The sequence below is a fragment of the Pogoniulus pusillus genome, chromosome 30 (assembly GCF_015220805.1).
Source record: "Pogoniulus pusillus isolate bPogPus1 chromosome 30, bPogPus1.pri, whole genome shotgun sequence".
NCBI classification, from domain to species: domain Eukaryota; kingdom Metazoa; phylum Chordata; class Aves; order Piciformes; family Lybiidae; genus Pogoniulus; species Pogoniulus pusillus.
In genome coordinates this window covers 17212516-17224732 of record NC_087293.1, presented here as the reverse complement: position 1 = coordinate 17224732, position 12217 = coordinate 17212516, and the positions used below count along the sequence as shown (strand labels likewise).

The following is a 12217-nucleotide window of genomic DNA, read 5'->3' as shown; positions in this document are numbered from 1 at the left end:
CCTCCCACTGCATTGAAGAGCAGGTTTGTGACCACCCGAGGAACCTGAGCAGCCTCGAGTCTCTGGGCCTGATGAGATGCACTCGAGTGCTGCAGGAATGGGCTGATGGAGTTCCCGAGGCACTCTCCCATTTCAGAAGCGCTGGCAGCCAGGTGGGCGCCCTGGAGCCTCAACTGCTGTTAGAAAGGGGAGAAGAGAGGGCCCTGGGAACTGCTGCCCTGGCAGCCTCACCACTGCGTCTGGGAAGGTCACGGAGCAGGTTCTCCTAGCCGCTCCCGTAAAGTGCACGGAGGACAGGGAGGTGAGCCAAGACAACCAGCATGGCTTCACCAAGGGCAAATCCTTCTGCCAGACGTGGCCTTCTATGATGGAGTGACCACACCAGTGCAGAAGGGACAACCTAGGGATGACACCTAGCTGGACTTGTGCTGCACACAGCCCCCTGCCACCTTCCTGGTTAGGAAATGCACTTGCTGCAGTAGGTCACAGGGTTAGCTGTGGCTTTCAGCCTTTATTGAGAATGGCTTCATCACAGATAAAAATATATTTATGTATAAAATCTCTGCATGTAAAATAACCTTTCCTCTGCTAGTGACAGCATGAAGGAAACGGTGATGAAAGGCTTTCAGGAGGAGGACTCTGATGGACAGTCTTGCAATGGCAGATGGGGGTCAGGAGGTGCAGATGTTCAATGCTTGTGCAGTGAGCTTTTCAAGTTGGATTTGTGTCCTACAGGTACTCTGTCCCTTCACTTGGCTTCTGCCTCTTCCTTGGGCTTTCAGCTCTCACAGCTGTCTTCCACCTGGTGGCTACAAGAACTGCTGCTGCAGTAGTGAAGCTCTCCTTTGGTCTGTACCAGCCTAAACAGATTTCCTTCTCTTGTGGAAGCACTCAAACCCTGGGTACCAAATATTTAACAGTCAATATTATTACTGCACCTACCTGCACTCCAGGACACTTGGCATGCCCTGAAGTTCATGGTTTCTGTATAAGCAGCTCAGGACTGGCCTTTGGATACCTGAACCATGAGGCTACATGCCACTCACCAGTCTTCTGTAAGAACTAGGTTTAGAGAGTTAATCTGGGTTTGTTTAGTCAAGTCTGCTCTAAAGTAAACCCTGTGGCAGTTTCACTGTGATGAGCTACCTATCTCTACCAACCTCTGGTTTGTCTGCCTGCACAGAGCCAGTGCAACCTCTCTAAAGCACCCATTTGCCCTTGGACAGGAAAATGCCCAGGTCAGTACAGGAGCCTTCCAGTGACTTACCTGGAGGTGCTGGAAGGCAGCATCTGGAAAAGGGTTTGTACCTTCCTCTGGGGTTCTGGTTCTAGCCATGTACTGCTTCTACCGCTCCCCATTCACATCCTCACTTTCACACATTCTAACAGCATGGCTGCTCCAGCTTCAGCAGCAAGAAGCAGTTGTCACACTGACTTTTTAAAGGCTGCTGCATTTGAAGTGCCTGTGACCTGTTCCAGCCCTTGTCCGTAGCAGCACTCGATGCTACTCACTGACACTTCTGATGCTCCTAAGTCAGCTATTAAGATGTGTTTTCTCTTAGCAATTAACATGCTGAAAGTATATTCCTATTTATTATTTCCACCTCTGAGTAACAATGTCCTTTGGCTGTTACTCCACACACTTCCAGAAGCTGATCAGGTCTGAAAGCAGGCCAAAGCTGTGGGATCTGTTTTAGGTGCAGACTAGACCCTTGCTAGCCTTGCAGCAGTATTTATGCTCTGATTTTTTCCTACCACTTCCACACAGGTAGGACTGGAGATCAAGGCTTGCAGAGGACTGTGCTGGCTGAACCTGAAGGAGGTGGCTGTGTCTTGGGACTTGACAGTGCTCCTCAGCAGAGCAAACCCTCAGGATGAATGGGCTGCTGACTTTCCACTTGTAGTGGCCCAACACACCAACTCCAGCCTGGTCAGCTGTAGCGCAAGAGCTAGGAAATCTGAGTCCCTGCCTTGTGACCTGCAGCAGAGAGGTGTTTGTGTTCCCTCTTCCTTGGTTCTAGCTCTTCTTAGTAAGATCAGTAAATTAGTAAACCTGCAGTATTTGGCTCAAATGATGATTCAGGATTGTAGTTCTAATCCAGTGTCTAATGCCAGCTACTGACAGCTTACACACAGCATGTGTAGCACTGGGGTGGCAAAGCATTTTCTGTATTGCTCACTAAGTTTAAAGTTGATATTCAGAATGGCTCCCACAGAAACTGGCACATGCAGGTGGCATAACATTCAGAGGGCTTTGCAAAGAGCAATAAAGCTTCAGGCCACTAATAAAATAGCTTCACTTAAACTTTTGGGGGAGATATGGAGTTCAGAGAAGCGATCTTAGAGGATTTAGCCAGGAGACTGAGCTTGTAGTGCAAGGGACCAAGACCAGTAACCACGAGTGCCAGTTCAGTGCAGTGGCATAAATGCTCCATCTGTGCGAGGAGGGAAGCTTCCTTGAGTAAATGTTTTAGTCCTACAATGCAGACAGCACTGCAGAGCCAGACAGGCTTTTTTTTGTCCTTTAAAAGTGGTTTCAGTCAGAATGTTTTCCTTCTCTAGCACCCTGCTAAATCCCAGCTCCCTAGATTCAGGATGAAGAGGAGCCCTTGACACACTGAGAGGAACAAGTGTTGCTTTCATTCCGCTTCTCTGGTTCTGCTTACCTAAAGCTACGCAGGTGTCAAAGTTCATCTTTTGGTGCTTTCTTCTCATCCTGTGTTTAATCTGACAATAAGCTCAAGGTGAACAGGCACTGGGCCTCTATTTTAAAACTGCTGTCAAATGTGCAACGTTGAAAAGGGGAGGAAAAAAACCCAACCACCAACTGGGACACACTGCAGAATCAGACAAGTCATCAGGGGAAGAAAACAAAAGGTGAAGACAGCATTTGCAGTATAGTCCTGGCAACGTCTGTAAAGCCTCCCTTGTTTGAGATCCCACTGCAATTCAGGAGCAAAGTTCCTGCAGGGGAAAGTCCTGAGACAAGCAGCCAGCTGCCCTGCAGGCTGCACAGGAAAGGACCAGAAGCATCAGGTGTGGGTGTCAGCTGTCTGTGTAGATGAACAGAATATCTTCATCGGTGCCATAACTTGTCCTGGCTTCCTCAAAGTTACTGATGCTGGTGCAGCAAGTTCCTGTTGAGGAGGAGTAAAATGTTAGTGAGACTGCAAAGGATTTGCCTGTGAGGAGCTCTTGTACTGGGTCTGGCAGGTTCTACACGAGAAGTAGCTGGTGCAAGGAGGCAGCTGATCAGCCTCGTACCACCTCAGAGGCAGCGCTCACAAAGGCTGTAAGCGGGACACAAAGGCTGCTTTGCTTTGCTCTGCTCTGCACAGGGAAAGAGCTCAGCAGCTCTCACTAACCCAGCTGAAAGCCACATGAGTGCGCTACACCACAGCACTGTGCCTCAGGGAGCTCACGGCACAACGTGCAGCACTGATGCAGCTGATGTGGCAAACAGGCTGGGCCTGAAATTCATGCGAGCCACGAGGGGCAGTCCAGCTGTGGCTCTGCGTGGCTGCGTGGCACAGCTGTGTGGCACTGTGTGGCACAGCCACATGGCTGCGCTGAGAGGCCACCCAACAGCGCCATGCTACTCACGGTCAGCGTAGGCAGGGTTGTTGTAGTAAATGCTCCCTGAGGCTCTGTTGTAGCCACACAGCACGATGAAGTGGCCCTGGTAGTCAGGACTCCTGCAGAAGCACTTCTGTCCGATGGGGAGGAAGCAGCAGTACTTGACAGGACTGGAGCACAGATCACACAGCAGCAGGACTGCGTTCACTAGGACGATGGCTACGTGTCCTTGGGATAGGTGAGTCTGGATGTCTTGAACAGTTACTGTGCTGCAGGGAACAAAATCAGCCATGCTCAATAGCAAGTTGTGGAGAGAACACAAACAGCAGTCAACTCCTGGCAGCATCTTCAGTCACTTAGTCTATGCCATGACTGCTTTTCCTCAGACTTTGCTACAGAGAGATCTCAATCTCCACTTCGTTTTTTTGCTGAGGCAGGCACAGCAGACTGCAACTGACAGCTGAGGCTCAAGGCTCGAGTTCAGCCTCTCACCAGCTTAGCTTGGTGACTCCAAAAAATACAAGGGGCCCACAGAACCTCTCAAGAGAAAGGAAAGCAACTCAACTCACCACTTCTCCACCAGCACCTTGCAGGCTTTGGCTTGTGCAAAGAGCTGATTGACTCGGTTCTCTTCTGTGTCAAAGTGCTTCCTGTAGAATGACTGTGGAGAGAAGTTGTGAACTGCAGTGACAGCAGAAGTTTGAGTTCACTCCTGCCCAGTCAGTGTTGCAGTTTGCATGCAGCTGCCTACATGAAAGAAGCCTGCTGGGTTGTACTGGGTAGGAGCATACACTCCTGCCACACAGGCCCACACTGGCCCTTTGCTGGCAACCTTGAAGGGGGCAAGCTCCCAATGGACCACTGCAGAGTGGTTGTTGAGGTCAGGGCTGAGGCAGAGTGGTGGGCAAAGTGTGGAAGCTCTCACTGCTGCTGCCCAGGCTGTACCTGCTCCACAGATAAAGAGAGGGCTTCAGTCTCCAAGGCTGTCAGAGGGGCTGGAACCTCTCAGGAGCACACTTCACTAACTCCTATTCCTGAATCACCACTGGGATTGGATCAAGCCTTGCCTCTGGAATGGACTGGTGCCAGTTTGGCAACAGGCAAACCTCACTTACAGGACACAGCAGAGCTTTCACAGCTTTTAACCTGTCTGCTGCCTGCCAGCAGCCAAGGCCACTCAGCACTAACCTGATTCTTATAGCCCTTGTCCACTCCAAGCGTCTGGGTGCAAAACTTGTGCCTGACGCCGAAGTGCCCCATTAGGTAGGCCAGGTCAATAGTCCAGATGCTCTTGGTCAGCTGCAGCTCCTGGATGGCTTTCTGAAACTCATCATTGTCCAGAAGGTTCAGGTACCTGCAGCGTTAGAGGAGGGGAAGCACAGCTCTGAGAAGCAAAACGCATGCTGCAGCCCAAGCCTCCACAGCACAGCACAGGAGAACTGAACCAGTGGGCTTGGCTAGGAACAGCACCAACAAAAACCCCCAGAGGAGCCACAAGCTGGAGAGGAGGGAAGGGAGTGGGGAATATTTAACTGGCTTTACTGCTGAGGTATGAGCACCTTGACTGTTTCACACTGCTGTACAATGGGCAAGCTACACTGAGCTCTCTGTCCTGAAAGGTTCACAGGCTGAGTGTACAAAGCATCAGAGCAAACACAGAAAGCAGTGTCAAAGACTGAAACCTGCTTCATGGCACAACAGATGGAGTTCAAAAGGAGGAAGTGGAAAGGTAGTTGGTAAATAGTCACAGGGAGCTTGTCTTAGGCACTGACAACACAAAAGAAAGAGAGATGAAGTCAGGAGGAAGCTTGGGGCAGGTTGCAAAGGGTTGGGGGAGAGGCAGAGTTCTGGAAGTCTGCAAACAAGTAGAAATAAATGAAAAGAAAAGGACTGGAATTGAGGATGCAGCACAAAGAAAGAGCAGCAGGGTGAGAAGATTAATCTTGGAAGCTGAGTTTTGGGCAGACTGGAGTGGCAAAGAGGTAAAGGGAATAAAGAGGCAGAGGTTACAGTAGTCAAGATGGGAAATTACCAGCACACGGACTAACGTCTTGGCAGAAGGGATGGAGGGAAATTAAAATCTTCTGCTTCATATCTACTAAGTGGACATCTAAAAAGGTATTTCTCCTGCACCTAAGCTCATGTTCCTCTGTGGAAGGAAAGAGGAGTTCAGCAGGACAGCTACCCGTTAAAAAAAGAAACCCCAAACCAAAACCTCCCCAAAGGGCCACAGAGTGCATGGCGCTGGAGCTTCTGCACTGCAGCACAACACTCCTGGCACAGGCCGAGGGCTCGGCAGGACAGAGGCAACCTGCTCAGAAACCAGGACACACCTCCTGGCCTAGGAATGGGGTCAAGTGCTGGGCCAAGCATCAGCTCTGAATGGCAAGAGGGAGGAGGGACAGCTACCAGCTCATGCATGCCAGCCTGCAGAGCCCTCGGGCACTGCCCCTGCCGGAGCAGTCAGCTGTGCAGACAGGTCTGCAGCTCACCGTAGTTTCTGTGCTCCCTTGCTGTGCCAGGCTAGGCAGCAGCAGCTCCCCAAGGGCACCTGCCCATGCACGGTCTCATGCTGAGCTGACTCACAGCTGCTCAAGCACCACTCTTCTCCCCAGATGTTGCTTCCCACTCCCTCTCTCCCATGGGATGGGATTCTCCACCTGTGCCAGCCACACAGTCACTTACTGAAGCACCATCCTGGAGCAGGCCAGGCCACAGTCCCAGTGGTAGAGCTGCTGGACGACTGGCACCTTCAGCTGGATGCAGTCAGCTGCAGTGAGAACAGCCCAGGGTGAGTGCCAGGAGAGAGGTGCAGACAGCAGTGCCCTCCCCATGCCCCGCAGCCTGCCCTCGGTGCTACGCTGGCAGGACCTCAGCACCGCTTCTCCTGCCCTGGCTCAGCCCAGCAGGGCTTTCTCAGGGGCATTTGGGTACTTCTGCTCACTGAAGCATTTCGCTCAGTCTCTTCCTCCCGTACTGCTCCGCACCGGGACCGCTTTGCCGTCACTTTTCCCCGGCACTCCGGGCGCTGTCCGTTCGCTCTAACCAGGGGCTCTGCCCGGTCCCAAGGCGCACCCCAAGACGTGCACATCAGGACTTGGGGCTGCTCACTGCAGCTCTCTCGCACACTCAGCTTCCACTCATCTGTTCCCAGCACACCCAAACTTCTTCGGCGGTGCCTGCTGGCTGGCCCGAGCCAAGACAGAAGGCAGCCTGCGCCGTGCGGCACGGAACACTGACAACACCTCCCCGGTGCAACGAACCTACAGACGGGGCCAGGAGCTCCACAGTGCTGCACAGCTCCCGGAGGGCGGAGGAGGCCTCCTGGGTCTCCGAAGGGCATGGCGAGAGCCGCTGGCTCCTCGTCGCCGCCAGGCCCCCACCCAGGGCTCCCTCCCCCGGGCCGCAACCCGTTCGGCCGGGCCGGGCCCCGACGGGATCCCGCAGCCCGACCCCTCCCAGACCCCGGGCCGCGCCGAGAAGGGTTCCGCTGGCGGCCGTCTGCAGGGGGCCGTAGGCGGCGGCCGGGGCCAGCCCCGCTGCGGGCTCACTGACCTGGCGGCGGCTCTCCAGCCTCCCGGGGGCTCTTCATGGCGGCGGCGCCTGCCGCCTGCTCACTGCCGGCGCCACCGAACCGGCCCGCCCGGCGGCGCGGCCCAGGGGCCCGGCATGCCTCGGCGCGGCGCTGGCTCCTCCCGGCCCCGAGGGCGGAGGCGGAGGCTGCGGGGGGCCGGGCCCCGGGGCGTTTGCCCCGCGCCGTCGCTGCGGTGTGGGCGGCGGCGATCGGGTGCGGCGGTGGGCAGGAGCATGACACGGCGGGCGGGGGACGCGGCACTCCGGGCCAGGGCGTGACCGGAGGCGGGCACGGGAGCGCAGGGCGCGCCGGTGTCGGCCCAGCCCCGGGGCGGGGCACCGCCGGTGTAGCGGCGCCGCTCCCAGCCGGCGGGACGAGGCTGCGGCGGAACCGAAGTGCCGAGGCGCGGGGCGGGGCGGGACCGTGTCTCTGCACCCTCTTCCGGTTCCGGCGCGCAGCGCACGGCGGGAAGCAGGCGGAGGCCATTAGCGGTGAGCGCAGGCCCGGGCCGAACCGCCGGTGAGTGCCGGACACGAGGCCCGCGGTGGGGCTGTCCTCGGCGGCGCTGCCCTCGGCGGCGCTCTCCGCTTCTCCCAGGCCCTGAGGGAGGCGTCTGAGCTGCGCTGCATCCTCCCAGGCCCGTGGGCTCTTCAGGGCGCGTTGGCCGTGCGGGGCCAAGCCGTAGCAGGGTCGCCGTCTGCCGGTGCAGGCCTGGGAGGCACTGCTGGGTCTCTCGGAGGGCCTCGCCGCGGGCAGGGCTCCTCTCTGCTCCCGGGGCAGGGCTGGCCGCCTTCACGGGAAGGAAGGCTGTGTTTGCGGCGTGTGGCGCGGGCTGGTTCTCTCCTGGTGGAGCCTGTGGGTGTGCCCCAGGCAGGTCTGGCGTAGTTGGTAGGGTCCAGGCTGGCTGCGCCGCCATGGGCTGCATCTGGGGCTGCTTGCGTCTGAAGCGCAGCTGCCTGTGTGAGTGTTTCTGCTCAGAACTGGGTTTACTGGGTCAGAAGAGACCTGGGGAAGTGGCGCTGATCCCTTCTTGCTGTGGGAATTCTAGAGGCTTTGGTGCAGTGTTGCTAAAGCCTGTGGTGCCGTCGGGCAAGAAGTAAAACCAGGGCTTTGTGCTGGGAAAGATGCTAGGCTGTGTGAGTAAGTTCAGCTACAGCTCCCTTCGTGGCAGTGACCTTTGCTGTCGTTCCTTGTCCCAGGTGTGGAGCCACAGCCCTGCAAGCATGTCCATCGGAGTGCCCATTAAGGTCCTGCACGAGGCCGAAGGCCACATCGTGACCTGTGAGACCAACACGGGAGAAGTCTACCGAGGCAAGCTCATCGAGGCTGAGGACAACATGAACTGCCAGGTACCTCTGCTTCAGAGGGGTGCCACGGAGTGGCTGCTCTCTGCCTGGGAAGGCTGGTGGCTGCCCTCCTGGCACTGTGCTTAAGAGACCTTAGGATCAGGACAAAGAAAGCTGTGCTGCTGCATGCTCCGACCTAGTGAAATGGGTGCAGGGTTACTGAGTGCTCTGAAGAGGCCAGAGCTGCTGCTTCCCACTTTGAGAGTTGGGTTAGGCATTCCTGACTATAATATCAGGGTTCTTAAGCTTCTGCTCTGTGAAACTTCTTCTTAAGCCTCTCTCTGGCCAGGCTGATGTAGGGCAGGGTGTCCCTGCCCATGGCAGGGGGGGTGGGACCAGATGATCCTTGTGGTGCCATCTAACCCTGACTGATTCTGTGAATGCTTTTCCTGGAGTTCTTCATTTGAACCCAATGAACACAAAAATAACTAAGCCTTGAATTAAGAAACTGAGGCTTTTTTCAGTGCTTGGTACTTTATGCATGCCAAGAAGGCATAATTTGGGTTGACTTTAGGTTGTTGAAATCAGAATGTTTCCTTAGTGCTAAAGACTGGAATAGCTTTACTGAAACTGATTCAGCATGAGAAAATAAAACTAACAAATGGACCTGATGATCTTAAAGGTCTTTTCAACCCACAGCTGTATGATTCTATTTGATTCTAAGACTAAACAAACCAATTTACAGCTAGAGGAAAAGGGAAAAGCCCTGGGCCTGCTTGGATAGCAGCAGGTTTGGGAATGCATTCAAACGGACCTGGCTGCCTCGTGTCACAACTGCAGTTGAGAAAGTAGTGTGCTTGGGGAGTCTTTGGGTTTGGCCCTGGAGTCCTGGCCCTGTGTCCTGCAGGCCAGAGGAGCAGGAGTGCGTTGGAGGAGTCTCTGAGCACTGCCTGGTGCTTGCCTTCCAGATGTCCAACATAACGGTGACGTACCGGGACGGCCGCGTGGCACAGCTGGAGCAGGTGTACATCAGAGGCAGCAAGATTCGCTTCCTCATCTTACCAGACATGCTGAAGAATGCTCCCATGCTGAAGAGCATGAAGAATAAAAACCAGGGCTCTGGAGCTGGCCGAGGAAAAGCAGCTATCCTCAAAGCCCAGGGTGCGTACGCCGGGTGGGAGTGTGCGTCTCCAGCTTTGCCACAGAGGGACAGGGCTTGAAGCTGATCTTTCCAGGTCCCTTCCAACCCCTGTGATTCTGTGCAAACCTGCTCATCTTGCTCATGGGGGAGCTGTGAGAAGCTGAGACTGCTGGTTCATGTTTTGGGTTTCCTTGCACTTTATCTTGCGGTGGGAGTTGAAGAGTCCTGAATGTGTGCTGCTGGTGCTACAGTAACTTGTGTCTAGTGAGTGGTCTTTGTACATGGAGGCTTACTCAGAACTTCCCCTCTGTGGCTGTGGTGGTGGCTGCTAACTGTTTGGAAAACCTAGGGAAGGATGCAGGTGTTAAGCTTGTTTAGGACAGCAAACTCCCATGGTGAGTAGGTGGTGAAGCTGCTGGGGAGCTGATTGTCAAGCGGTGCAGTTCTCCCACTGATGCCTTTCTCGGGGAGCAGCCTGGTTAGAGCAAGACAGTAATAATCACGGGCTGCAAGGTCCTTGCTTAGCCTTAGCAAGTGCAGCAGGGTTAGCTGGAGTAACATCTGCTGAAACATGCTGCACTGGGCTTTACTGGGTGTCTGTTATGGTTTGGGAGTTACTTGCCCCCCTCTCCACTTAGGAAATCACCCAGGCTAGACTCAGCTGTCTGGAAGTTAAGGCATGAAGCTGCATTGACAGCTTAGCACAGTTTACAAGCATATATGGGCAGTTAAAAGTAATACAGAAACACAAAATCCCTCCCAAAGCAATCAGAGTAGCAGGAGGCTCCAGACCCCCTTCCCCCTCTTTCCCTCCCTTCAGAAATAACCAGGTCAGTCCCCATATACCTCGCATGATAAATCTGGAGAGATCTGAGGTGAGATATCAAAAGAGACAACAAGAAGGTTAGAGGAAAAAAGGTTAGGTCCTATTAAAGAGTTAAGGCAGAGGCAACCACGGAGACCAGACTGCCAGAAAGGAGCTCAGCAGTGAGTGTGTCAATTGTGTTTCTCAGCAGAAGAGTGAGTGATACAGGGTACTCTTGGGTTTTTTCTTCTCACAGATAAGCATTTAATTTCTCCCAGTAAAATATTCCAGTCAGCCTCCTGTGTGGGACCAGCACAGTGTCAGCTTAGGAGCACAGAGTAGGAGAGCATTCACTGTGTCACTTCTGAGGAGCAGGGCCCTAACCATGAGTCCTGCTGCTTCTCACAGCAAGCTGCGTGCACTTGTATGACTTTCTGAACTGGGTAGCCTCATTTGCTTGCCTCTAAGCAAGAGGGCTTTGGGTGATGCTTTGGTTGTCAGCTGTTGAGGTCAGCACTGGTGTGTCAGACTCACCCCTGCTGTTTTCTCTCTGCAGTGGCTGCCAGGGGCAGAGGCCGTGGGATGGGCCGTGGCAACATCTTCCAGAAGCGAAGATAATTCGGATCTTGACCAAGGTGCTTTGGTTGGCTTTTTATTAGGGGCTGTTAATTTGGCATGTGTATTGGTATCAGTTTTGTTTAATAAATGTTTGTCACAAACTTGTCTGCTCTCACCCAGGGCTCCTTTGGGCCAAGTACAGGGTAGGTGGATTTCAAGCTCCCACTGCCTTTATGTCTAAACCTGGGTTTTGTAGTTAGACCTGGCTGCTGTGCATGAGGCCTTGACTTGAAAGCTCAGCACAGATCACTCTGTTCCCTTTTTCTTATTTCTGGTTTAACCCTGTTGCCTTTTGTTCTCTCAAGAATTAGCAGAGCACCTCGAAGATCTGGATAGCATGTTCTAAAGTCATGCTAGCTGCAGCAGAACAGAGACAGCTTCCTGAGGAACAAAGGGCTCTGTTCTTTCCTCTGGTGGACTTGCAGTAGATAGAGGTCCATCTTCAGAGCTGTGCATTGAGCTTGTGTTTGTGCATTTCTTACCTTTCCTTTTGGATAGAAAGAGAACCTTTTGATAGGAGCACAGCTTTGATCCTTAACTCTGTGTTTGCAGTGACAAACTGAGTTTTTCTCTCTGCCTGGGCAAAGAAGACAGGCTACAACAAAGCAGGCATTTTCAAGGTGAATGTGAAACGTTGCACAAAGCTGAAAGGTAGTTCAGATGGGTAAGAAAAGCCTTCTAAATGGTTCCTCATGAGATGCAGCTCCACACAAATGCTGATCTTCTGGACAAAGCTTAGGGTCAGCTTCAGCTTTTGGTCTCTGCACACAGCTGCCCTGCCAGGCCTCATGTCTGAGTGTCAGCCTTGTGCACCTACTCACACCCTTGCATACCATCACTTGCCAGGCTGTGCACGTACACAGGGGCTGGGCTTCTCTGCTCTGAGGCCATGGAGACTCCCTTGTGCAGCCAGAGAAGTTGAACTCCTGTATTCGTTTGCTGAATTGTCTGTAAATAAAGCTGCATTTGGTCCTGCCTCGCTAGAATCCCTGTGCTGCATCTTCTGGGTAGTAACCATCCTAAACACTTGCCTTGGAAACCTTGAAGTATGTTTAAGAGATTCATAAATTCAGAGGGACCTTAACGATCATCCAGGCCCACCCCCTGCCATGGCTGGATGCAAATCACCTTACGATTGTGTCAGGAACTGAGATAATGTCCCAACAAAAGGTAGGATCTGCTCACCAGGCAGTGGCTGCCCCTGGAGGGGGTGGTAG

At 53.8% G+C, this 12217-nt stretch overlaps 2 protein-coding genes across 7 annotated transcripts; one reads left to right on the top strand and one right to left on the bottom strand.

Moving 5' to 3' along the window:
- Nucleotides 1–483: 483 nt before the first annotated feature.
- GUCD1 (guanylyl cyclase domain containing 1) lies at nt 484–7636 on the bottom strand. 3 transcript variants are annotated; one of them, XR_010307769.1, is made up of 7 exons: nt 7132–7636; nt 6262–6346; nt 4765–4930; nt 4146–4237; nt 3604–3845; nt 1268–3137; nt 484–898 (listed from the first exon to the last, which is right to left on the bottom strand). XR_010307769.1 is itself a non-coding variant. In XM_064168186.1 (6 exons), exons 1-6 carry the CDS (start codon nt 7634–7636, stop codon nt 3046–3048), a joined length of 1182 nt encoding a protein of 393 aa, XP_064024256.1. In that variant the 3' UTR covers nt 484–3045. The 3 variants fall into 3 exon arrangements, 1 of the variants encoding a protein (XP_064024256.1); XR_010307770.1 differs by having other exon boundaries at nt 2667–3137; XM_064168186.1 differs by having other exon boundaries at nt 484–3137.
- Nucleotides 7544–11986, top strand: SNRPD3 (small nuclear ribonucleoprotein D3 polypeptide). Of its 4 annotated transcripts, XM_064168192.1 has the most exons (5): nt 7581–7669; nt 8350–8499; nt 9405–9597; nt 10939–11017; nt 11306–11986. In XM_064168192.1, exons 2-4 carry the CDS (start codon nt 8374–8376, stop codon nt 10998–11000), a joined length of 381 nt encoding a protein of 126 aa, XP_064024262.1. In that variant the 5' UTR covers nt 7581–7669; nt 8350–8373; the 3' UTR covers nt 11001–11017; nt 11306–11986. The 4 variants fall into 4 exon arrangements, with proteins under 4 accessions (XP_064024261.1, XP_064024258.1, XP_064024262.1 ...); XM_064168191.1 differs by lacking the exon at nt 11306–11986 and having other exon boundaries at nt 7544–7641; nt 10939–11101; XM_064168188.1 differs by lacking the exon at nt 11306–11986 and having other exon boundaries at nt 7579–7669; nt 10939–11101.
- The last annotated feature ends 231 nt before the right edge of the window (nt 11987–12217 follow it).

What these genes read in the sequence shown, in the direction of transcription:
- SNRPD3 (XM_064168192.1), top strand. Translation starts at nt 8,374, where the DNA reads ATGTCCATCGGAGTGCCCATTAAGGTCCTGCACGAGGCCGAAGGCCAC. An exon ending in AGGACAACATGAACTGCCAG is followed by an intron (nt 8,500 to 9,404) that starts GTACCTCTGCTT and finishes CTTGCCTTCCAG; the next exon opens with ATGTCCAACATAACGGTGAC. An exon ending in AGCTATCCTCAAAGCCCAGG is followed by an intron (nt 9,598 to 10,938) that starts GTGCGTACGCCG and finishes TTCTCTCTGCAG; the next exon opens with TGGCTGCCAGGGGCAGAGGC.
- GUCD1 (XM_064168186.1), bottom strand. Translation starts at nt 7,636, where the DNA reads ATGGCCTCCGCCTGCTTCCCGCCGTGCGCTGCGCGCCGGAACCGGAAG. An exon ending in GGCTGGAGAGCCGCCGCCAG is followed by an intron (nt 6,347 to 7,131) that starts GTCAGTGAGCCC and finishes TTCTCACTGCAG; the next exon opens with CTGACTGCATCCAGCTGAAG. An exon ending in AAGGTGCTGGTGGAGAAGTG is followed by an intron (nt 3,846 to 4,145) that starts GTGAGTTGAGTT and finishes TGTTCCCTGCAG; the next exon opens with CACAGTAACTGTTCAAGACA.